Source organism: Tilletiaria anomala, assembly GCF_000711695.1.
Source record: "Tilletiaria anomala UBC 951 chromosome Unknown K437scaffold_51, whole genome shotgun sequence".
Lineage (NCBI taxonomy): Eukaryota > Fungi > Basidiomycota > Exobasidiomycetes > Georgefischeriales > Tilletiariaceae > Tilletiaria > Tilletiaria anomala.
Genome location: NW_013546971.1, coordinates 64,218 through 88,213, shown reverse-complemented (window position 1 = coordinate 88,213; position 23,996 = coordinate 64,218). Strand labels below are relative to the sequence as shown.

Below are 23,996 nucleotides of genomic sequence, written 5' to 3'. Positions count from 1 at the left end.
ATTTCCATCCGCTCACCGGGCACGTACGGTTGGCATCATCACGGTACACCCGCGATGCGTTTTGATCTGTGTTCTTGTCCGCCGTCTGTCGCAGCGCGATGTGTCCAAAAGTCTCTGTTCATTCATCCACCCCAGCCCCTCGTTACTTGTTCGCTCGCCGCTTGGGCAGTGTCGCAAACAGACTGTTGTACATCACTCCTCACCTCAGCCCACTCGTCTATTCTATGTCGCGTTTCCAATCCTTTCCCCCACATCTCCAGTTCGCCCCCGTGTCGACTCAGCAAGGAGATACGCAGGATCCTTGCAGGTCCTGGCACATGCACGACCCATGGACCAGGCACCGTCCATTTCTTTTGCATCACCAAAAGCCGAGACACCGCGATTTTGTTCGTCATCGGCACTGCGCACACGTTCTCGTAGGCGCTTTCCTGTCACGTTTTGCTCTATTGCGCGCGCTTGGTATTCGAAACTCGTTCTCGTCCTGTCAACAACGGCCGCGGTGTTCACTTCAATAATTACTCGAGGCCGAGTCGCTCAAGGGCCATAATTAGCTTTCCTTCGCTTGGGCCTCCCCGCAAAGGACCTACTTTGTGTCGCCCGAGCTCGGACTCATGGATGTCTGGCGCGCCACACGCTCATTCTCGCGCTTCCTACGTCTCCGGTCTGATAACTCTTCTCAAAGAGACAGATGGACCACATGTGTACATTAGCTCGTTCGACACCTTTTTGCATTCGAGTCTCCTTTACTATCATGTCGTGCGTAACACTTGAAGCGAGGCAGTGCCGGTGTAACATTTTGCACACCCATTAGCATTGAGCGCAGCAGCAAAATAAATTGAAACGCTTGCCTATGCCATTTGCATAGTGTGACTATGGACTGCGTTGCAAGGTGTTGGACACAATTGTGGCCAAGGTCCTGAAGAGCCACCTGATAATCACACCTTTGCAAGAGTCTTCAGATGCCTCAAGCCAAAGTTGGTCTGAGTGCGTGGTGAAGAGTGAGAGCTAGTGTCACGCCATCTAGTGCTATGGGGCCGCAGCATATTCAGCCCTCCAAGCGCGCGCAACACTTCACCGCCACCACGCGCAGTTGCGTTCCGCTCCTGACCACCGCCAGATCAAGGACAAGGCTAGTGCGAGGCTACGCAGGAAACAGCTGTCAGCAGGCGCTTGCAGCCTCTGTGCTTCTTTGACTTCTGGCTTACCTTGATCCATTAGAGAAGCTGTTTTTGAAGTCTCACCAGACTCTTTCTCGTCAAGACTCCAACGACATCGGCAGTTTCGACAGCAAGGCAAGATGAAGGTACGCAGTACTGTCCAATCCGGCTCTTGGGACAGAGCTCTCTGCTGCTTGGCTGAGGGTAGACGATGACGATGACTTTTGCATGGCTCGGATGGAGCTTCGCAGTCCTGACACGGAGCGCGGTCAGGGAGAGGAGGGCCAGGGAAGGGTTGCACCCGCGTCATGTGCAGCGGCAGCAGTTGTTTAACAACGTTGCACAAAGTGCTGGTTCAGATGCTCAGATTAGAGACGAGCATGGGTCACAGAGCTCGCAACGAGCGACGATCCAACGATGGCCTTGGCACAGGCTCGTAGACGACAGCGGGCCACACATGACAAAGCCTCCGGCGTGAAGCCTCAAAGGGGCTGTCGTATAGATGAGGCAATCTGTCGGCGTTCACAAGTGCTTGACTGTGGTGGTAGCACATCAGGTGCCACGCATTATGCGGGTCAAGAGGGGAAAAGGGGTTACTGGGAAGGTTGAAAGGTACAAGTCATCAGTCTATTCCTCCAACATAGTCCAGCTTCAAAGAGCTTTTGTCCAATCTTCCATCAGCAATGCACACTTGTGTCGGAGCCTGCAACAACTGACATTCGATCTCATTCCCTTTTGCAATTTAGGTCGAAACTGATACATGGTCGCTCCGCAAGATTTACCCGTGAGTACTTGACCCTGAAGATTTCTACTGAGATGGAGGGGAGCTGGAAAAGGAAGGATGTGGAAAAGCATTTCTGCTGGACATGCATTGCTACTGCGATGTGTGGTAATGCCAGCCTGGGAGTAGCTATGGGAAGAACTAGCTAGCAACACATGTCGTCCGCAAACTATTGCCAAGCCTGCCTATTGACCACATCGCTTTTTGCATTAACTTTGTACAGTGGCAAGGGTAAGCTGTACGTCCGTGGCGACAGCAAGACCTTCCGCTTCGTCGGCTCCAAGTCGGAGTCGCTTTTCCACCAGCGCAAGAACCCGCGCAAGATCGCGTGGACCGTCTTCTTCCGTCGCATGCACAAGAAGGGTATCACCGAGGAGGTTGCCAAGAAGCGGTCGAGGAAGACTGTCAAGCACCAGCGTGGTATCGTCGGTGCTAGCTTGGACCAGATTCAGGCCAGGAGGAACCAGAAGCCCGAGGTTAGGGCTGCCGCTAGGAACCAGGCTCTTGCCAAGAGCAAGGAGGAGAAGAAGGCACGGGCAGAGACTAGGAAGACTGAGAAGGCCAAGGTGAGGCAGACTACTCGAGCTTGTCTTTGCTTTCTTGCAAGTGTCATCGCTGACAATTGCTTATAAATGATACCTTTTGTACAGTCCGCCACCGCTCCTGGCCGTGCCAACCTCCCGAAGGTCAGCAAGGCATCGATGCGCGGTGCTGCCAAGGCACCCAGGGTGTAATTTCGCAACCATCAGCCGCTTCCCGCGTACGATGACTGCTTTGTACTCTATGCCGTGACCCATGCCTCTGTACGCCACGCAAGATGATACAGGATCTGTCCCCAGACACGGACACAGTCGACTGCTATCACGCTTAATTGAGACCGTGGAAGGACGGTGAGCGCGGTAACCGGCATAACCCTCATTAATTCGTGAATCCGAGCCTCTTCCTTACATGCAATCCAGTGTAAGTGGTCTCGAGACGACGAGAACGGTCCAAGTGCTGCTGTGAGTTACGGCCAGCGCTACGTTGTGTGATGGCTTGATTTTGCGCGCTCTGCCAGAATGGTCTGAACAACAGTTCTAAAAGCTTGGCGCGCCAGCCAGCATGCAAGCAGGCGAGCAGCACGACAATCACTAGCATGCGCTTGCGCAACAGCATGGGGCGAGGTGGTCGCCGCTGCTGGCGGTGCAGCTGGTGCTGCTGAGCAACTGCGCTCCTGCGCCGCGCGTCCGCACTCCACAGCACGTCACACTCGTACTCATACTGACCAGCATGCCGGGAGTGGCCGCCGTACAAGAGCAAGTCAATCTGGCGCCACAGAAGCTTGAAGCGCCATCGGACGCTGCGGTGCGCGGCGAGGATGCGTAGGAAGAAAAGGTAGCTGAGCGTACGGACGAGATCGCGCTTGCGGCGCCGCGCGTGCATGTGACGTGGTGTCTGCGAACTGAGGCTGAATCGATTGCCAAGGTCCGACTGAAGGGCTGGCCTGCCGTCCGGCACGAGCGGGGCAATATACGCTGGGTAGCCAAAGAAAGGGTTCTCCGCGTTGTACGGTGACACTTGCCCTGGCTTGTTATACTTGCGAGATCGGTTCACCGAAACGAAACGTGGCGGATGATAAGGTCTCTCCCCGGCAAGCGGAGGCTCATCGATATCTCGAGTCTGCCGCTGGGGCGAACCAGCGTCGGGGTCATCGGCGTCGACACTGATGTCCATTGACATGCCCAGAGCGCCTGAAAATTGCCCGCGCTCATCCGGCTGCTGTGTTGCGCTGGAACTGATCAAGTGCTGTGACTGATGTTGCTGCTGCTGCGCTAGCTGCAGATTCCGTCTGTATCGCTCGAGCTCTCGGCGCTCCTTCTCCTGCTGGCCTGTCCATTTGATTGCATCCGCACCGTCCTGCGCTGAAGCGTTGGAGGCTCGCTGAGCAACCAGCAGCAGTGATGAGCGTCGCTGCCATCGGGCAAAGAAGCCTTCATCGCCGGTGATGGTGGCGTCGCTGCCACATCCCTCGCCAGCCTGGCTTTCCGTCACGCTAGCGGCTTCGTCGTCGCTGTTCGCGTTGCTCAGCAGCCGATCGCGCTGCGCCGCATCTTCCTCTTTTGTAGGTACGCGCAATTGAAAATCACGCCTGAGACCACCTATCCGCCTGCGCTGAGGCGACAGAGCGCGGTTCCTGCCTGCCTTGTGAGCAGCGATGCCTTCGTCTGGCAGGCTGTCAAGTGAGTCCGCCCGTGAGCGGCCTCTGGATGATGGCTGCATGTAGGCGTCATCACCAAAGTAGCCGGCCGGACCCGCCTGAGGTTGTAACTGAGTGAGGGATCCTTGGGGCGACATGCTAGTTGAATTATCGCCGAGCCTCGCATTGAATGCAGCTGGCGGCTTTTGCAGCCTCTCCCTCTCTTGAGCGCGTGGGTCAGACGTTGCTCTCTGGCGCCCTCCAGCGAATTCAGCCGAAACATGCCCGCCGCGCCTGGTATTTGAAACACTGCCGCTGTCACCACGTGACATTTGCAGTGATCTTAGCTTGCGCGCCGCACTAGGCGTCATGCGCCAGCCGGCACTCCCAAGACCGAGGGAATACGGCCCATTCTCCAAGCCGGGAGTCGAAGGCTGGCTATGACGTGGTGTGCCATAACGGCTTGCCCATGGCTATTCGTGACCGAATGTGTCAGTGGCGTAAGTGCGAAACACACGCCGCGGAACCAACTCACCGTAATGTCGGCGCTGTAGAAGACATCGTATATGCTCTCGAATGAAGAATTTCTGCTCAGAGTGGGCTTTGCATGCTCTCCCGCGCCCGCATCATTGACGTTGATACTGGGTAGCGGCAGGCGTCCACCCACAGCAGGGCTTTCAGCGGGGGTCGTTGCGGCACTTTGGGTCCTGCTCCTGGTACGCGAGGTGAATGCTCTCCGCTTGCCGAAGCGTCGCATCGTCTCGTTGTTTTTGCTATCAATCTTCACCTGCCACTGCCCACCCAGCGATAGCGGAAGAGAGGAAGGTTCAAAATGATCCTCGCACAACTCCTTGTCGTTTGGGAAGAAGATCCTGGCGAGCGCTTGTTGTGGCAAGATGCGCTTGGCGACGGCCCACATACCGCTGTGCAGCCAGGAGAAATGAAGGACGTAGACCACACCAACCATACCTGGGAAGTGATTCTTGAGGATATCGAGCAAGAAGGGGAGGAGCTCGAGTTCAAGGTTGGCCATGCCGGACGAAGCGAGATCGAAGGCGATAGTCATTTGCAAAGGCGGACAGTGCGACAGCGCTTCTTCCAACTGCTCGTCTTCGCCCAAGTCCCCCGTTGGGGATAGGCTCGTAGGTATTGAAGCGAGAAGAGCGTCGATGCCTCCGTGTTCCTTAATGCGTCGACTATAGGCGTCACCAAGGTACTTGCGAGTAATTTCCATGCAAGCGACGATGTATTCTTTCACTTCATTTAGGCCGCCTGTCCTCTTGCCAGCTTTCGCGTTGCCTTCGCCGCCTCCTTCGCTGTTCTGCTGTTTACTATCGCCATCTCCATGGTCGGGATATAAGTCCTCTCCCGGAGAGACGCGTTCAAGCGAGCGCAGCGAGATGACCCCGCATGGCCGCCCGAAGCGGTCAACAAGGCGATCGCTCAACCAGAAGAGGGGCGTCCCTTCACTTGAACCCGCCTCTCCCTCTTTCCTGTCTTCTATATTTGCAGCACCGCTTGTCCCCATTCCTTCGCGCCCGTGGACGTAGAGAGGATGTAAGGTGCTGAGACTCATGAGGTCTAGCTCGGTGGACAAGCGCCATGTCAGCGTCGCATGTAGTAGCTCCAGCGCGCTGTCGATGTTATAGCGAGCTCGACGGTAGAAGCGAAAAAGAGTCGCGCGGTCTTCGAGAAATCGCTCCGCCCGAGCGATACCTTCCTCATTAAGCGATAAGCTGGATGCAAGGGAGGGGAGCAGCGTGGACATGCAGACTGCGTGCAACTTTTCGATTTGCGAGAGCGGCGTCCCCGTGGCTGACTGTGTCGATGAGGGCGGGCGAACACCTCTTGATGGGTCCGTAGGAGACCTTGCAATAGTGTGTTTAGATGAGCCCACCTCCTTTCCCTCGGCTTCAGCTGTGAAATCCTTCGTGAGGCGCTCGAGAACATCGTGCCCGTCGGTCGGGAGTTCGGCTTGTCCATCGACATCCGCAATCGTACCTGCACCATTCACCGGTGGGCGCTCGGATGGGATGTTGCAGGCGTCTAATGATCCATCCGAGTTGGCAGCAGGTGTTATAGCCTGCTTCCATTTCTTGTAGAGATCGAGATGCTTGAGTGCGACGGCGCGAGCGGTCTTGCTCAGCGGGGCCGGCATTTTTGTAGCCAGGGCCGGAGTTTGAGTAAGTTACTTGTCACGGATCAAATTTCTGGATGTCTCAGCGATCGAGTCAAGGTTACCGAGACGCTGAGGAAGGACGATCAGATACCATCCCGCAAAGTGCAGCGAGCATCGAGAAATGGGCTCGTTGGCTTATTGCCCCTCGGCGGGGTGTGAGGTCGTCCTGATCCCAGTTGATTGCCGCTCCTTATCGTACTTGCTCGGTAGTCAGTAGCTACCTTTGATGCCTTGCAAAGCCTATTTTCTGACAGCTCTTTCTTTCGCTGAGACTGTTTGGATGTGTGTGGTCATCATTATGCAAGAAGAGATGTAACAGGTGTGCATGGGATGCAGAGTCGCGTCGAGCATTAGTTGTTGCTGTTATTGCCGAGCGGATATGAGTTCATCCGTCCGCGGAGCCGAGGTGACTCAAAAAAAGTGATCGATCATGTATGTCGTCAGCCGTGACCCTATAGACTTGACGCATCATACATAGAACCTGCTCCCCTTTTTAGCAAACTAGACAAATTCTGTATTCAACACATTACACATCTTCGCATTCGCCCCGAAGAAGAGCGTTTCTGTCACATACACATGCCCTTTGACCTAGGACTTGAAGTTAAAAGTGTGACCGAAAAAGCGCGATCCGGCTGCCCACACGTAACTGCGGAGCCAGCGAAGCCAAGGTCCCGGGTCAAGTGCCAAGCGCTCGCTGCCCCGACTGAGTTGTCCTAGTGCATGGTTCGACACTGAAGGCTGAAGAGTAATGGGCCAGGATCACAAACAGAATGAGTTACCATCAACAACACGCCAGTGCAGGCTCCAGCACCAATGAGAGGGGAGGTACCAGCCCGACGTCCAATGACCACGCTTCCCATGAGTTCAGCAATGACAATGCCAATGGACAAAGTCCAATCAGAAAACCGACTGAAACCACGACGATTTCACCAAACTCTTCGGGAAGCACATCGAAGAACAAGCGATCGAATGATCACAAGAAAGCAAATGGAGCCGGCACAGGCAATGAAATGTCGAACGGTGAAAGGCTAGCCGCCAAACACCTTTCTATGGATGAACTCCAACTTGGCTTCACTGGCCTAGCTGTCGCAGGGAATTCAGATACACAAAGCGCTTATCACGCGGCCTTACAGCGAGAGCACGAAAGGTTGCAATGGCAGCGCCAGTGGGCTGCAGAGGTGCAAGCAGCAGCGATCTCAGCAGAAGTAGCCCAATGGCGAGAGCTCAGAATGAAGGAGGAGTCTATCTTTGCAGGTATCATCAGCTCTGCTCTACGGCTCAGCGCGACAAAGGCACAAAGGAGCTACTTGACGAACAAATATGGAGGAATGCCTGGGAAAAGCACATCACTTGGCCTTATTGGATCGGATGAACTCCGTGATCCCGACTCCCCCAACACGAGCATCGGCCTTTCACCCGTCCAGCTGTTTAGCAAGCCTTTGGAAAAGATTCAGGCAATGGAGGATCTCGCACTTGGAATGCAGGCCTTGCATTTGTTCGAAGTGGGTAGATATTCATAAGTGCAAAGCAACAGTGCTTCTCTGACTCCTTGCTTGCACCTATGTCTTGCTTACTATTCTATTCTGTGCACAGTCTGAACGACCATCGGCTGGAAACAGGCAGATGCGGCTAGAAATTGCTCAGCGTGTAGAAGAAGTACTGCTTCGCAAGTGGCCAAGAGCAAGGATCAATGTGGAAGTCTTTGGAAGTGCTATCACTGGTGAGCGATGCGTAAAGATCGCAAGACACTTGGTGTTTCTAATCGCCTTATCTCATCCATCCTGTGCGATGCTCTGCTCCTTAGAAATTAACAGCACGGAATCGGACGTGGACCTGGTACTGATCGACCACACGCGCCCGTACGGTGCGGGAACGCCGCTTGATTTTGTTCAAATCGACCCATATGACGACTACGGCCTGCCGATTCTCGACAAGCAAAATTTCCAACGCCACGAAGAATACCCAGAGTATTATGACGTGCGCAAGGTGGCAGGTGCATTGCGAGCATCAGGTTCTTTTTTACAAGTGCACCATGTCTTCGCGGCAGTGTCTATAGGTGAGAACTGTGTGGGGGCGGAGGGTGGCTTTGATTCATTCACTGACCTCCTTTTGATATCTGCGCAATGCAATAGTCAAGTTCACCGACAAGGAGACAGGTATTGAAGTAGATATCAACATAAATGAGCGCTTCGGCCTGATCAACTCCCAAATGATCAAGGCCTACGCCGATTTACGACCCGCATTGGTCCGCCCCATGATCTACTTCGTGAAAAAGTGGGCAAGTCGACGACAGCTAAACGATCCCGCTGGCAAGAATGGTCCGAACAGCTTCAGTAGTTACACCATTGCGCTCATGGTGATCAGCCATTTGCAGCATCTCGGGTTGCTACCCAATTTGCAGGACCCTGACATCATCGATGCGATCAAGCTGCCACACCTCTTCCATTGGCGCGCCAAGAACAAGCTGCGTTACAACCGTAGCGGCAAGCTGAAGCTAAATGATCAGCAACGCGCGTACGATGCGACATGGTACGACCCGTTCAAGGAGCGAGCGAATCTAAAGCGTGTCTTCAATGAGATCAGCGCCTTCGCTCACAGAGCGACCGAGATGGAGAAAAATGTTGGCGTGCCCAGCGTGGATCCGTCCACACGCTGCCAACAGTCGATTGATCTGGGTAGCTGCATCCGTTCGTTCTTTAGTCGCATGGAGAAATGGTCAGAGGTACAGGGAATGAGCATCGCCAGGCCAAAGGGTTTGTTGCCCCTGGTTCCACGACCACTTGACCCGGAACATCCTATCAGCCGGCCGTTCGGCTTGGGCAAGATCATGAACGAGGCAAAGAGAGAAATCGCGCCCATTCCCCACCAAATGCGCTACCACGGAGCTGGCTCCTATGTAGGGGCGGAGGAAGGGCGGATCAAGGCCGCCACGCATCACGATCGACTTTCGAACGATATGATCCTGGCCGATTTGTATGCCGGAGGTTGCAATCCTGGCGACCTCAGAGTGGGAGATGTTCTAACACTCAACAACTTCCACCTGCCTGACAAGTGGGCCAAATCCGATGTTTTCGTCGTCCAGGACCCCTTCATCATCGATCGCAACACTTCGCAGAACATCGGCAAGGACGTCCTCGAGCGCTGGAAGAAGGAACTGGTCCGTGCGAATGCATGCCTCAAGGCTGGAGAGTTGAATTGCACCATCCCCAACATTGCACTTCTGCTCAGCTCCTCTAGGGTGGAAGAGCTCAGGCCCGACGAAGAAGAGGCTCAGGGCAAGGCAAGGCTTCTCGCTGATTGGAAGAAACTTCAGGAGCGCGACAATTCGATAATCATGCATGGAGGAGTCAATCTTGAGCGCGATTGAATTCCTGAAACGTCTTGTAGGACTCACACCTCTCGTTCATTCTCTTGTACGCAGTTACCATTGCATTCCAAGTTTACCCTGCAGAGCCTCGAGCGCCGCTTCTGCGTGTATGATTGGTTCTTAATGTCGTTATCTATAGTACAACCCTCGCTATTGATACAGCTTGTGAAAAAAAAAACGGTGATATGCCTGGGGTTGGAAGAGCGCTCGCGGCTGTGGCGGCAAAAGTGGCACGAGCACCTGTACACGACTTGAGAGACCAACCGACGAATCATTTTCCAGTGCTCTCAGGCACTTTGCAAGCGACAATCTTGACATTGTCGATGGGAATGATCTCGTTGTTGTCCATTTTGAGGTGGCCTTTGGTCACTTTGAGGGTCCAAACTTCGTAGCAATGATTGTACGATTGGAGGTGGCCCTGCGAGACGGACGAGCAAGTCATGGAGCCAGAGAGAATAGAAAGATGGTATAGGAAGCAAAAAGGTCAGAACTCGGCAAGGATTTCGATACAAGCTGAGAGGGTCATTTAGGCACCTTGATTGTGCACTTTGCCTTTACGTTCTTGTTGAGAGTCTCGGCGATCGACTTGTCAAACTGTGTCAGCACCTTCATAGCCAGGACGGGGTTGATGTGGCCTGACTGAATGAGTTCATCGAGCGCATCAGTAAGGTGGACACCAATGCTGTCGTCGAGTGGATGGATATACAATAGCACAGGGGATTGTCAGAAGAGGTAGATCAAATGCCGGTCAGTAACGGCGCCGCACATAGCCGCTCTGTGTCAGCCGGTGATGCCCACCTGCTGCGTCGATACAGCTCATAGAAGCCGCCTGATTGCCCTGCGGCCGCCATCCTGCTCGCTGACTTCCACCCGTTCCCCAGAATTGAAGGCTAGGAAGTTGAGCGAGCCGACTGCGCGACTCTGAACCTCCGGTTCGACTGCGCCTTCTTCGAGCAACCGCTCACGCGTGGCGACGAAGTTCCAGGCCGTGAATGAGACTTCAAAGCCGCTGTCTGGTCGCTCGTTCTTCGCCAGCTTCTGAAGGCAAGGTACTTTGCACAATGGACCTCGTTCCAGTATATCCGGCGTGCTGGGACTTGATTTCAGATTGTGGTTGATAGGAAAGAAAGGTGTCGACGTAAGTCGATCACGCGAAGGGATCGCTTGCGGTCGGCGAGAGTGTGAGACGGCGCTAGTGCACACGAACTCCCGCGCCTGCCAGATGACGCTACAACTCGTAACCTCTTGAGTTTGTTACAAGGGCATTCTCTAAGGCGGAGTCCACAGTTTACGCCCTTCGATGCTTGTTGAAGGAAATGGTTTGCAGGAGGCAGGGCAGGTGCACCTCTGTGGACTCATACGACGCTGCAAGTCCCATCACAAGCCAGGTCCAGCACCCACGGAATGTCTTTGCAGGAAGGACGTCCTTCGGCGGACGAGTACGCCGAAGCCGGCGAGACCTCGCCCTTTCTGCACGCGTCCACCTCTGCCAGCGGCACCATCCGCGGGCCTTCGCCGGCGCTGATTTCAGCACTGATCCGAAGATGCCGAGCTCTCATAGTACGGCTGCTCCCTGTTGAGATTCAAGAGAAGAGCATCACGAGTCGCGAAGGTATCGTTACTCGTAAAGTGCTCGAAGCCTTCACCCTCGTTGCTGGGGACTATTCCGAGGCGGCGCCGTACGCCCTGCTCGAAGCCTCGCGGATGTTCAGCAAGGATTCAGAGAAGGATGACAAGAGCTTGAATGAACAGCGAGCGCTACTGTGCGAGGTTCTCGCAAGGAGGCTTGTCGCAAGGACAGAAGCAGCGTGGGTAGCTCGCGCGGCTTCCAGCTTCCGCGATGAGCAAGTAGCTCACGGACCGTGGGCGATGGACGCATCCCATCTCGGTCTCACAAAGAAGTACAGCCGACTGAGCTCAAAGAACGAATCGAGTCTCCCACGCTCCACGCTCGAGCTTGCAGTTGATCGAGGCAGCATCATCTTTCTTTCCTCTCCCGAAGTGCAGCGCTGTGTCAAGTCTCTTTGGGCCGGTCACCTCATCAAGAACTATCGTGCAGACGGCATCATCACTTTCGAACCTTACCATGAGGTCGAGAAGCCAGGATTCTGGACCCACTTTGATCCTTCGCGACTGGCGGTGCCGCGGTACAGCTACTATCTCAGCATATGTCTCTGGATCGTTTTTCTCGTATTGTACACCATTTCGACCCGCACCGTCAAGACACTGGACGTCTGGGAGATCCTGCTTTGGATTTTCGCGGCAGGATACCTTGTAGATGACCTTACAAGATGGGTCAAGATTCGCGGGTTGGACAACCTCGATTTTTGGCTTATCGTCGATGTCGCAACGGATACTCTCTTCATCGCGTCCTTTGTGACACGCATGGTCGGCTTCACTCACCCGCCTGAGAGTCAGTCTAGGGATCACTGGCAGCTGCACGCTTTCCAGCTTCTCGCATGCCTGGCCCCACTCGTTTGGCTACAAGTAATGAAGCTTCTTGATCCCTTGCAGTACTTTGGAGTCATACAGTGAGTTGAAGGGCTTTCGGGCTCTTTGTGCCGATGTCCTGACTTTGTCCTCTGCGTGCGATGTAGGGTTGTGATCCTTGCCATGCTCAAGCAGACCGCGACTTTCTTCATTCTCTTGCTACTGGTCTGCGTCGGCTTTGGGCAGGCACTCTGGGCTCTGGACACGGCTGACGGTCGACAAGTGGACAATGTCCTTGCCAAACTGGCTGACAGCTTGACTCAGTCAATCCTGGGTGATCCAGATTACGATTTGGTCTCAGAGGTGAGTCTTTATTATTCCCGCTAAATCTACACTGCGCTTACATGATATGACTCCCGTTGCCTTGACAGAACTTTGGCTACCCGGTTGGCAGGATCCTCTACTATCTCTTGACCTTCCTGACTAGCCTGATTCTCAGCAACATTCTCATTGCATTTTTTGGCGATGCATATTCACGGATCGTCGGTGAAGCGGACAATTACTATGAGGCGTACTTTGCGCAGAAAGTAGTGACGCTGACGCGTGCGCCGGATCAATTCGTCTATGCCGCGCCTTTCAACCTGATCGAGGCGCTTATTATCGTTCCTCTCGAGCCATTCGTCTCGCGCAAGACGTACGCGCTCATCAACCACAGGCTTCAGAGCTGGATGTTCTTCCTGCCTCTGGCGGCGATCGCGCTGTACGAGAGCCGCTTCGACGCGCAGGAGGCGAAAAAGCGCAGGCAACGCAGCATCAATGGGTTCAGCGACGACCACGACCAAGCTGCTGAGGAAGGGCAGCAGGGCACGCTGGAGGACCCGATCCTGGAGGAAGAGGAACGAGAATCGCAGCTCAAGCTGAGCAAAGTGCCTTTCCGCGAGCTTATCGCCAAGCTGCCGAGCTCCCACGATTACATAGAGGGAAAGAAACAGGAGGAGTGGCTGCAGACGGACCATAATGTGCACAAGCTGCTGAATGAGATCAAGGCGCTGCGGCAGCAACTTGCAGACGCACTGAAAGCGGGACAAACGGCACTGTGATTTGGCGTAGACGCCGCAGTGCCGGAATTTCACTTCCCAATCTCCATTGAACAAGTTCCTGTTGTATTATCAGAATCAAAAGCAATCCCACTCTGCGCAAACTTGACTGGATACCGAATAGCGCCATTGAGCAGTAACTATGAGAGGGGGCGCCTGGCCGAGAAACGGATCGGTTCCATCTCGCCGGTATGGTCCATGAACTGGTGTGGACGGAGGACACCACGATGCTGGGCACACCACATTGCGCATCAAGGATGCGAACGATGAGGCGCATAACCCTAAGGGTGGGAGCTCGATGAAAGTAGCCAGAAGCCCATGCTGTTGCGTCGCTGCTCAATGCCACCGACGGAAGATTGTGTGTGCTGACTTGGTGATCAGTAATTGCCTGTCAAGGAAGGGAAGAGAGCGACGCGCACCTCGCCTCGACGCATCTGCGCGCACCACGCCCAAAAAGTGACAGTAACTTCTCTAGTGGTCAATCGCCATTCATCCATACTTCGTCGGGTCACTCTACAGCTTGGGTCGTCTAGCATGCTCACAAGCTCCGGAAACCAGGCGACGGAAAACGCTGCAAATGCGAGTCGGTTGGGCTGAGGGCTTCCTGTCGCCTCTTTCCTGGCTACTCGCGCCAGACCTTGATGCACGCGTTAATGGGCGGTGCATTATAACTTCAACGCACGTAACGGCTCTCGTGGGGACAAGCTCGCTCCTCTACCTCGACGGTTTCTATCGGCAACATGGCTCGCTCAGCTTTGTCAGCGCCCGTGTCGCGCAGCAGAACACCGGCGCAGAACAACTTATCCAGGACATTGCAGGCGAGGGGAAAGGCAATACTTTCCGCAGCTGAGGACGATGTCGAAGACGAGCCAGAAGCCTCAATATCACGTGCATCGACGCCTCGCGCTTCATTAAGACGTGCCACCGCTGCCTCGCTAACAGCGGTTGCGCGCACCTCTTCAGTAAGATCGTCAGCTTCGCGTGGCCGGCGCAGTCAGTGCGGTGCCGTTGATACTGACGGGGAGGCCGATGCGTCTGGCTCGGACTATCTGCCAACTGAGGCGCAGGACGCGCCACGAAGATCATTCCGCGGCTCCCCGCTCTTATTTGCAGCATCAGCAACACCAAGCGCTGCGGCGGCTTGGCAGCAGAGAAAAGGCGCGAGGAAAGGCGAATGCGATGAGATCGAGGAGTACGAGAGTGCGCTACCTTCAAATGCCCAGCTACAGTCGCAAATGGAAGCACCTAGAAAGCGCATGCGAATCACAATCGGCTCGGACGCTGCTCACGGCTCATCGAGAAATTCCGCTCCGGTAACCAAGCCCACCTCGCGTCGAGCCAGCGGACGAGCTTTTCGCATCGAGAGCTCAGATGAGGATACCGAAAGAAGGGGGTTTGCAAGCGATTCGGCGGTGAGCGCGAGGAACCAAGGCAGACGAACGACAGATAGACCACAGCCGCGTCGGTCAGCTGCAGAGGCCAGCCTGGCCGCTACGAAGAATGCGTACAAGGATCCCTTTCCCAACGCTCGCAAGGACAAAGGAAAGAGCAAGGCGCGTGACCAAGCCTCATCGTCTTGGGCCGCAGAGAAAACCAGGCGGAAGCGCAGGCATGTCCATACTGCCGCAGTTGTAGATGAAGACGCAGAGGTGGAGAAGGAAAAGGGACGCCGGCGGAAGAAAGGAGATGCTGAAGATCAGCTTCCCGCGGATACCGCTGCCGCAGTCAAGGAGGAGGAGGCGGGTAGCGAGGCGGAGAGGCAAATAGAAGCAGAAGAGGAGCTGTTTGCGCAGTGGGCGCAGGAATACTATGAAGGTGAGCTCTCAAGGCAGGCTCCAACCTGTGGCCAACATGGAGCTGACTCATGCGTAACTTTTCTTCTCCGGCTCGAAAGTGATTGAGCAGCTTCCCTTGGAGCTGTCACGCTCGTTTGCACTGATGCGCGAGTTGGAGGACGAGTCGATGGCGCAGCAAGGTCTACTTGCGCGGCAAATTCTCGCGTATCGAGATGAAAGAAACAAGCTTAGGACTTGGCTCAGGCAGCAATTTGGCCTTCTCGAGCAGGGTGCAGGCACAATAGGCGACTTGACACCGAAAGCATTGAACGGAGTACCACAACAGGGGCAAGGAGACGCTCATGATGGTCTTGGTCTCAAGACGGTAGAAGAAGGCGTTCAACCCTCTGCACAGTCAGATCAAGTGGCGGCAACGAGCAAGGCATTGGAATCGACGGAACCGGTCGACAAGCTGCTTCTAAACGTAACAACCGAAACTGCCGCTGTGCAAAGCAGTTCTCACGCGCGAGACAAGTCCATTGACAACGTGGCAGCCGCTGGGCTAGTAGCATCAGCATCGTTGTCGGCTTCAACTGCGTTGGTGGGAACAAAAAATGCAGGCTATGCGGGACAGGGGGCCAATCGCGCAGGTGACCAAGTGGCTGCCGCAGGTGCCAATCGCGATGACAACGCTGACCTCAACGCCGATGCGGATGGCGAGGCTGATGCTGAAGGCGAAGAGGGCCTCACCTCTACGATTGACATGGCGGGTGAAGCTTCGGCATCGCACGGGAAATCTGAGCAGTCTCCCAATCTTCACGACGCGGGCAAGGACAACGATCGCTCAAAAGATTCATTCCAGGTGGTCGACGTTAGCATGTGCGGCGGCGAGGATGGCTCACAAGCAGGGCTACGCCCGCAGCAACCCTCTCCACCTAGACTCGATCCAGCGACAAATGATAAAGCCGTAGCCGCAGCGGCAGCGGCAGCACCAGCTGCAGCTCCCTCCATGATCGCAAACCGATCGAGTGCATTCACGCCAGAAGTATCGAAACGTCGTCGACAGAAGCAGCTTGCCTCCATCCTCTCTCTCTCCTCTGCGATGATCTCTGCAGCTGAGGAGAAATGCGGACTCGCGACGACGATGTACGACTGGATTGACAGGCACGTCCAGACACTCGACTTGGAGCTGCAGAAGAGTGAGAGCGAGCTGGGGGGGATTAGCGTGCGTCGGGGGACGAGCTGGAGTGGTGCGCTGCGTGAGGCTCAAGGTCTAGATGCTGGCAAGGGCGGCGCAGGCGGCACTGGTGGCGCCGGCCGCAAGAGAAAGGGTGCTTCGACAGGCCTCGATGGTGACGTTTCCGCCTCTGCCGGCACATCAAATGCGCCGAAGAAACTCAAGGGTACGATGGCGACGCTCTCGCGAAAGGCGAGTAGCAAGAAGAAATGGCGCGTGGCGGAGCTGATGGAGGAGGCCTCGCTTGAAGGCCCTCCACCAACACTCAACGGCCTCGGCTCGGTGGCTGCAGCGATGGCCGCTGCGCAGCGTTTGGAGGGCGAACCCACGTACTGCTATTGTGATTCCATCAGCTTTGGCGCGGTGAGTGTTCCATTTTTGATCGAGCAGACGAGAGGAAGAGTGCGAATGATCTTGGGTTGCCTTCCCCCAGATGATTCAATGCGACAACAGCGACAGTTGCCCGATCGAGTGGTTCCACTGGCCGTGCATCGGCTTGCAGACCGAGCCAAAGAGCAAGTGGTACTGCGCTTACTGCCGTCCCAAGGGATGGAAGGGCCCTGGCATGGACGTACCGCCGATGGCCCCGAAAGCGCCACCGTAGTATCAAAAAGGCTTGATTGGCGGGGCGTGGGCGTCTGGAGGTGCAGCGAATGCAGCAACCGGGAAAATGCAGTAGTAAATGATGGTCGTAGCTGCCAAAGTACTGTGCGGATTGTAGCTTGCTGCCATCAAAGCCTTCTTGGTACCGAATTTCGATTGTCTGTCCCTAGAGGCATTGATTGAGCTGCAGGTACGGAACGGAAGGGTGTCGCACGGCCCAGAATGCAAGCGGGTTTAAACCCGGTTGAATTGGCGGGGTTTATCATCTTATGGCGCGAATTAAATAAACAAGTGCAAGCGCCGCACTCCCAGCCACACATCCACATCTGTGAGCTGACCCTAGTCCTGCTGCCACTCGCATCTCGGCTGGGTGCCCACCTGCGGATCCGCCAAGAACCATATGCGGTCTCATGACCTGACAAGCCAACGCAGCCTGCATGTCACCACAGTCAGCTCCGTGCTCTGACGTGTAGCACGCTTTGAGTCTGCCTCGGTCTGAACTCTGCGAGCGCTCTACGGGGCGGCGACGGGCTGGAGAACGCTGGAGAGTGGCAGCTGTACACATCATACGTCACACGTTCACACCCCGTCCGCGCTGGAGTTTAGCCAGCTCTAAGATTGGGGGGCTTAACCCGACTCCACCCATTTATGTACTGGTGTGCCGACCGTGATCATGCGCTGGCAGAGCCTGCAAAAGCGCTTGCCGATTGGCAGAAATCCAAAAGCCGGATGCTGGGCGTATTTCATGTGTACGTATGCCATGCAAATTTATCATCGCACTTTGCCGCCAAAGCGGACTTGCGAGAGCGGCGGGGGCTTGCCGCTGGCGAGGAACCCGTTCCCCAGGCTTAAAGGCGGTGGCTTCAGAGTTCAGGCGTTCGTCAGGTTGCTCTAACAGGCCAGCGGCTGCCAATGGCACCCTCGCGTGCGTAGCTTTGCCAGCCTTTATGAAATACACGGTACCCAAGCCCGTGCTAATGTGGGATTTACATACGTGCTTGGCGGAGCCGTGGCCATGCACAAAGTGATCAGGGTCAGGCAGAAGGGTGGGGCCCCACACAAAGCATGGAAGTGGCTGAAATGGAAGCTATGCGCAAGGCCCCCATCGCATACAAAGCAGCCGCCGCGTCGGGATGGATTGTCTGATTGCAGTACAGTGCACCGTTCGCAATTCTTATTCGGAGACGGATTATTCGTCGGCCTGAGCATCTCCGCCGTGCGTTGTTCTCCCATTCGTGGATCGAACAGCTTGCTGTCTGCACCCAACAGGATCAAATACAAACCATGCAAACTTAACCTCTTTGTTCGTCGTCGCATCGCTCTTAGAAGCATCTGGAATAGCATTCGTTAGTCGAGCTCAGCATCTAACCAAATTACGAGCACACAGCAAATGGTGAGGCGCTGTTCTTTTCGGAGGCCAGTGGCTCCCATCCTCCACATCGCTGCTGTCCGTCCATCTGTTGTGCTAGTGCTTCGAACTTCCTTGCGGCTGTGACTTTCGGCAACTCGTAATGGAATCTATTTACCATCAGGAGGACAAATAAGGTCGCTCCTGTACTCCACGTTCCACCGCTACCACCGTTCAAAATCCAGGAAGAGCGTCGATCCCCCGATTCTGTTTGACTTGCCACTGACCCGAAGGTACAATCACGAATCTCGGTTCAATTCACGCCGTCCTTATCTCGGGTAGACAAACGCAGAAACCAAGAGATTTTGATTTGCATTCTTCTGGCTCCAGCCCCGTTACCGCGATCTCGGCTGTTTTCAAACTAGGCACATTCTTTCCTCGTAACCCTGGCCGCAGCACTGCCGCAGCTCGCAGTCACCCGACAGCAGCACCGTCCTTCCGACTACCAAGCGGCTGCAATACAGGAAGGGATACCCAGGCCTCCCATAAGCCTCAAAGCCGAACGTGAGTCGACGCCGGCCAGCGCCGACCAGACAAACAAGTACCTGCCATCCATCGACAGCCTCGACCGGCTCAGTCAAGACAGGTTGGTCCGCGCTATACGGAGATGCATGGTCAATAGTTTCGAATTATCTCGTCACCTCCGTACTTGACCTCCTTCTACCAATCCGCATGGTTGCGAAGATGGGAAAGCGACCGTCGTCGAGGTCGATAGCGTATTCTCTGAGCACAAGAGAGTCAAGCCAGTCAGTACAGCTGGGCTGGTCTGATGAGAGTCCTGACCATCGAGGCGACGCGGAGCACGTGCAACAAATCCAGACAACAGACATGGACCTCGATCTCACCCCAGCTGGTAACCACTGCACAAAATCGACTGCAACAAAGCTACTCGAAGCGGTTGCGGCTGTCATGGGAGGTACTGAGCGCTCGCGGCAAGAGGAGGAAGCTGCGTTCGCCGCTCCTCGCGAAGCACCTGATGGGCACGAGAAAGGCGACGGTGGCCATCTGGCAGCTGCCCATCTTCACACGAGCTACTCGGGAGGTACACATCGTTGGGCAAGGAGTCATACCACATCTGGCCTGCAGCTGTATCCGGATCCGCATCACGTTGGCGCGTCCACTGAAACGACAGGTCTAGGACTCCACCTTTGCAGCCCAGCAACCGGTCCGCCACCCACCACAGGGGAGGGAGCAGAAGGCCCGGAATGGAATAGGCGTTCCATTCCGAGACTTGGCGCAGGAAAGCGGCCGCGCTCCCCTTCAGCCCCCTGGACGGTTGCTTCCCTACCGGACGGTATCCCTGCATCCACAACCACAGTCTCTTTCGCAGCGGGGAGTTCGGCGGTGATGGCAGATGCCGGGGCCAGTCGCATTTCTTCACTCTCTGCCTCGCAAGGAGAAGGTATGCAAATGATAGTAATGGCGCAAGTGTCGCAACAGCAACAAGTACAGCAGCAGCAGCAAGGACCCTTTGCATCGGCCTGGCCGTGGTCTTGTCAGCCAGCGGAACAAATGCACCCACATTCGACTCCGTTGTCTCTACCGGCGATGCACAGCGCGCATTTCTTGCAACAAGCGATGGCGACTTCACCGGACGCGTTCCCTCAGTTCGAATCACCCAGTCTTTCTATGGCTGGGGTTCAGCATGATCTATCGAGCATTAGCATGTTTCCGCATGTTTCTGCTCCCTTCACTTTTGCCTCTATTGTGCCGACTAGCATTGCCGTGCCACAGTTTGATCTCACTCACCATTTTTCCAGCGCGGAAGCAGCTGCTCCTGCCATTCACTTCAACGGGGCACCGCCCATGAACGTCCCCGCGCTCGACGTTTTGAGCACCCCGACCGGACGCAGCAGGTGCAGCACGGTGGGTCAAAGTCTGTTGGAGGGGGCTAACAAAGCGTCGGAAATGGGAAGCCTGCAGCTGGAAGAAAAGCAGCGCCTGACATCCAAGGAGCAGCCGCGGGCCCAAGCACTACCCCGCTCGAAGGCCAATCCACCGGCAGCAGCAGCTGTGTCCCCAAGCGCAACCGATCCCTTTTCATTTGAGCTGCTTATCGGCAGAAGTCATGCCGTCCGAGCCGCAGCCAAAGGCGACGAGCACATGGCGACGGATGACGAAGGCTCGAAACCCTTTTCGTCCACCCCTGAATTTGCTGGCCTCAACTTGACTACAGCAGAGGAAACAGATGGCAGCCATGACAGCCCCTCCTCCGTCCAACAACTTTCTGGGAGACACTCTGATGAACTGGACCGAAAAGAGATGGACGGAGTCTCCTCATGTGATGATGACTGTGACGACGAAGACGAGGGTGAGGACGAAGAAGAGGCTGGTCCCGACGTGAACAACACTCTGCCCGAATGTCTCACCGTTAACATTGGCATCAACGGTTCCGGAGACGCGACAAAATTCAGCCAGTTCAGCGATGCCAAGGTGGCGGGCAGCTTGGCGAGCCTGACGAGTGAGATATCTGAAGACCCCAATGCCGTTCTGACCAGTCCTGCTGTAGCGGAGGACGACTGGGACGAGTTGCGCGAAATGGTGGAGCCTTCACACCAGGGCAGTAAGCCTGCAGTCAAGGCAAAGAGGGTATCGCGAAAGCAGCTAGACGCCATGACGCCTGAGGAGCGCGAAAAGTTCATCGCTGCCAAGAAAGAAGCCTGTCGTGAGCGCAGGAGAATGACGCACAATGTCGTAGAGCGGCGGAGGAGGGACCACATCAACGAGTGTATCTCGGAGCTTGCGACGCTGTTGCCGGAGAGCATGCTTGTGGAAGCGATCGCGTAAGTGAAGGGTCGTTTTGGAGAGCGAGTCCACCAACGCTGATGGTCTGACGTCGGCCTTTCCCATTTTTCCTGAAGCGCATCCATGCAAAGCGGCAGCGTGTCGTTCGACCAAGCGGCGGTGTTCAACAGTCTCACCAAGGGAAGAATAGCGAGGCAGAACGTGCTATTCCCCACGCAGGCGATTGAGGAGCAGGCAGTTGCACTCGCGCCAGTGCCCCCCGAAAGCGCAGCCCTTGCTGCCCTGCAAGCCAAGCCCAACAAGGGCATCATCTGTGAGTTCGTTCTCTTCAAGTCCGCTATCAAGGGCGGCACGGCGGCTGACACTCTTGCTTGCGAACGGGCACCTGTCAGTGAGCAAGACGGTCGAATACATCTCTCGATTGCAAGAGCTGTCGCGCAAGCAAATTCTGCGCAACCGAGACCTCGAGAGTGAGGTGAAACAGTTGCGCGAAAAGCACAAGCCCCTCCGACCATCCATCTCTAACACTGTGGATGCACCTGATCCGAATATGTTTGGCTACCATCTCGAAGGTGGCGTCAACTTGAGGCTTTCATAGTATTTATCTGCCTATTCATCGTTCTGTCTGACAAGCTACACGCCAGAAACACACAACGATCTCTGCTGTTTGAACTCGCTTTGTTTACTGTATTTTCTTGTTTCACACGGCATGTTAAACACAGCAAGTACCCTGCATGAACTGTATTACATTCTACAATTTCTTTGAAAGGTAAGCATGCGCACATTCGATGTTCACATTCCCCTTGGAATCACCTCGCTCTCGATATCTCCGTCGTTTGCAACTGCATCTGCGTGGGTATCCACTTGCCCAGTTGCTGCTATAGTTGAGTTAGACTGTGCATCAGGTGAGGCAGACGGTCCGCCGGTGTTCATGCTACTTGCGGCCGATGCGATTCGCGCGAGCTGCTTGGGGGGCAATACCGCCCAGTGCGGCAGCCAGCGCGGGTCGACTTGCTCCCAAACGCTGTGCTCGCGGTAGAGCTCCATGAACTCCTGGTCCATGCTCCTGCTCTTGGGGAAGCTGAAACGGCGGTACTCGTCAAAGGCGGCCGTGAGGCTCCATGTCTGCAGCTTGCGCAGACACCCGACAAGGCAGCCGGTCCGGTGTTTTCCCTTGTTGCAGTGTATCAGCATTGGGTGGTTGCGCCGGTCGAGGATGGTGCAGAGGGCGGCGGTGATCTTGTCGTGCGGAATGTGCACAAATGGCTCCTTGTTGCCCGGGATGCCGTATTGGAAAAACGTGATGCCGTTCTCGTCGAGGAACTTATTGTTCTGCTCTGGGTATTCTTCCAAGATGAGCGTGAGGATGGAGCGGAGGCCGAGGGTGCGCAGAAATGGGAAATGCTTCTTCTTCGGGAAGGATGAGCGATAGACGAACGAATTGACCATGGCAAAGTTGTCAGGCGGTATCAATGGCTCGTCGTACAGATCTGGTGGCGGCGGCGGCGCCGGTGGCGGCGGCGGAGGCCGTGGCAGCAGGGCAGACCCACTCAGCGGCGGCAACTCCACGCTGGCTTGCATGGGCGTCGCAATGCCATCTCTGCTTGCACGAGCTGATCCGGCCTTGGCCGCTGACTGTGCAGCCTCTTCTCCATCGAGGAGATCAAACAAGCGAGTCTTACCCTTTACGCCGTCTTTGCTCGCAGCGCCAGCACCCGAAGCAAGCGGACGGATGAGAGGAATGCCTGCGCTGCGCAGCTCCGGTCGGTCGACCAACGAGGAAAACCACGGTGGCTCTTTGTCCTCTGTTAAACCTTCGGTGTCCATATCTGCCCGACTTTTTCCCGAACCCACGCCGTCGTGCGATGAAAACAATGAGAAAGCCGTGCTGGATATAGAGGAGAAGGCAGAAGAAGAACTGCAGAAAGATGCTGCGCCTGTTTCGCTCGAACCGGTGCTGTGAGGCAAGAGGGGCACGGCTATCGCACCTGTTGTGAGTACATTGCCGCTGTTGCTTGTTGCACTAAGTGCCGTCGAAAAGGAGCTCCTGCTATCGAGTGTCGTACTTGGAGCATCTTGATCCATTTTTACTCCGCTGGGATTGAGGACTTCGTGCGGAGTTGCAGGACGTTTGGCTCTGTAAGGCTCGCCGGGTAGACCATTCTCCAGGCTTGCCTTCTCGAGGCTCGGTGCCACCGACGCAGCCACTGCGGCTGCTGCAGCAGACGCCTGTGCAGTAGCCTTTGCCTTGTGCTCGCGGACGATACGATGGAGGAAAGCGAGCGAGATGGGCTGGGCTGGTGCAATCTTGGTGAGTGGGCGGCGGCAGAGAAAGCTCATCTCGTGGCTGCCCTCTGCGCATTCTCCATCTGAATCATCGTCGGCGGCTTTTGCCTTGAACTTTTTTTTCTTAGCTTTCTTACTGTTATCCCGAGAGAGATGGACAGCATCCCCCTGTTGGACCGGCGCAGTTGATGTCTGGATGGTGGGCCCATCGCTGACTGCCTCGTGCGACATGGTGACCGGCGCCTGCACTCAATTCTTTCGCCGAGCAAGGGGAAGATAGTCGAGGGCGGTGAGGTAGATGCGGGACGGCTCACCGGCGCCAGGCCGCCTCGGTCGTCATAGACACTGCTGCGGCCGAGCGCACAGCTCTCTGTGCAGCGTGCTGCATCCTGATTCGCCTGCTAGGCGTCACTAAAATGCACATGTTGCATTCAAGTCTTGAGGCTGTGATCACGTCGAAGCTGGCGAAACTCCAAGTAGTTGCCGTGTGGCCAACGGTACAACTTGACTCCAAAGTAGGGTTGGCGAACTCCCCGCCAAAGCACCAACAAGCGCGCTGCGCGTCTCAGCGGAGAACAACACTAGAATCTGCAGGGCACCCTCCCCAATCACCATAGGACGACCTTACCACCTTTTGTCCTACTCTCCTTTGGCAGGAGGTGTTCTTGCGGTTGGTGATCACGCTACGAACGTCCCGGAGTTACACACACGAACAGCCTGAAAAATCCGACCTGGTATCTGCGCAAAGGCTCGAA

The 23,996-nt window shown here is 55.6% G+C and overlaps 9 protein-coding genes across 9 annotated transcripts; 6 read left to right on the top strand and 3 right to left on the bottom strand.

Annotated features, from left to right (window-relative positions):
- Positions 1 to 1,177: 1,177 nt before the first annotated feature.
- On the top strand, positions 1,178 to 2,767 carry K437DRAFT_257049 (uncharacterized protein). The gene is made up of 4 exons (XM_013387347.1): positions 1,178 to 1,303; positions 1,904 to 1,941; positions 2,162 to 2,504; positions 2,589 to 2,767. The coding sequence occupies exons 1-4, from the start codon at positions 1,298 to 1,300 to the stop codon at positions 2,670 to 2,672; spliced, it is 471 nt and encodes a 156-aa protein (XP_013242801.1). The 5' UTR covers positions 1,178 to 1,297; the 3' UTR covers positions 2,673 to 2,767.
- A 67-nt stretch (positions 2,768 to 2,834) lies between these two features.
- On the bottom strand, positions 2,835 to 6,590 carry K437DRAFT_257048 (uncharacterized protein). The gene is made up of 2 exons (XM_013387346.1): positions 4,650 to 6,590; positions 2,835 to 4,587 (listed from the first exon to the last, which is right to left on the bottom strand). The coding sequence occupies exons 1-2, from the start codon at positions 6,270 to 6,272 to the stop codon at positions 2,857 to 2,859; spliced, it is 3,354 nt and encodes a 1,117-aa protein (XP_013242800.1). The 5' UTR covers positions 6,273 to 6,590; the 3' UTR covers positions 2,835 to 2,856.
- A 215-nt stretch (positions 6,591 to 6,805) lies between these two features.
- On the top strand, positions 6,806 to 9,806 carry K437DRAFT_294845 (uncharacterized protein). Its single transcript, XM_013387345.1, has 4 exons — positions 6,806 to 7,795; positions 7,887 to 8,013; positions 8,098 to 8,349; positions 8,426 to 9,806. The coding sequence occupies exons 1-4, from the start codon at positions 7,064 to 7,066 to the stop codon at positions 9,658 to 9,660; spliced, it is 2,346 nt and encodes a 781-aa protein (XP_013242799.1). The 5' UTR covers positions 6,806 to 7,063; the 3' UTR covers positions 9,661 to 9,806.
- Positions 9,717 to 10,686, bottom strand: K437DRAFT_257046 (putative transcription initiation factor iia gamma chain). Its single transcript, XM_013387344.1, has 3 exons — positions 10,459 to 10,686; positions 10,195 to 10,342; positions 9,717 to 10,078 (listed from the first exon to the last, which is right to left on the bottom strand). Exons 1-3 carry the CDS (start codon positions 10,509 to 10,511, stop codon positions 9,932 to 9,934), a joined length of 348 nt encoding a protein of 115 aa, XP_013242798.1. The 5' UTR covers positions 10,512 to 10,686; the 3' UTR covers positions 9,717 to 9,931.
- Positions 10,687 to 10,942: 256 nt separating this feature from the next.
- On the top strand, positions 10,943 to 13,288 carry K437DRAFT_247796 (uncharacterized protein). Its single transcript, XM_013387343.1, has 3 exons — positions 10,943 to 12,191; positions 12,258 to 12,453; positions 12,522 to 13,288. Exons 1-3 carry the CDS (start codon positions 11,065 to 11,067, stop codon positions 13,188 to 13,190), a joined length of 1,992 nt encoding a protein of 663 aa, XP_013242797.1. The 5' UTR covers positions 10,943 to 11,064; the 3' UTR covers positions 13,191 to 13,288.
- Positions 13,289 to 15,803: 2,515 nt separating this feature from the next.
- On the top strand, positions 15,804 to 17,033 carry K437DRAFT_257042 (uncharacterized protein). The gene is made up of 2 exons (XM_013387342.1): positions 15,804 to 16,562; positions 16,633 to 17,033. Exons 1-2 carry the CDS (start codon positions 16,107 to 16,109, stop codon positions 16,801 to 16,803), a joined length of 627 nt encoding a protein of 208 aa, XP_013242796.1. The 5' UTR covers positions 15,804 to 16,106; the 3' UTR covers positions 16,804 to 17,033.
- A 1,481-nt stretch (positions 17,034 to 18,514) lies between these two features.
- Positions 18,515 to 21,078, top strand: K437DRAFT_137937 (uncharacterized protein). Its single transcript, XM_013387341.1, has one exon. The coding sequence runs from the start codon at positions 18,883 to 18,885 to the stop codon at positions 20,995 to 20,997; it is 2,115 nt and encodes a 704-aa protein (XP_013242795.1). The 5' UTR covers positions 18,515 to 18,882; the 3' UTR covers positions 20,998 to 21,078.
- On the top strand, positions 21,042 to 21,634 carry K437DRAFT_137795 (uncharacterized protein). The gene is made up of 2 exons (XM_013387340.1): positions 21,042 to 21,268; positions 21,348 to 21,634. Exons 1-2 carry the CDS (start codon positions 21,079 to 21,081, stop codon positions 21,551 to 21,553), a joined length of 396 nt encoding a protein of 131 aa, XP_013242794.1. The 5' UTR covers positions 21,042 to 21,078; the 3' UTR covers positions 21,554 to 21,634.
- Positions 21,566 to 23,665, bottom strand: K437DRAFT_257039 (uncharacterized protein). The gene has a single exon (XM_013387339.1). It carries the CDS (start codon positions 23,470 to 23,472, stop codon positions 21,748 to 21,750), a length of 1,725 nt encoding a protein of 574 aa, XP_013242793.1. The 5' UTR covers positions 23,473 to 23,665; the 3' UTR covers positions 21,566 to 21,747.
- Positions 23,666 to 23,996: the final 331 nt, after the last annotated feature.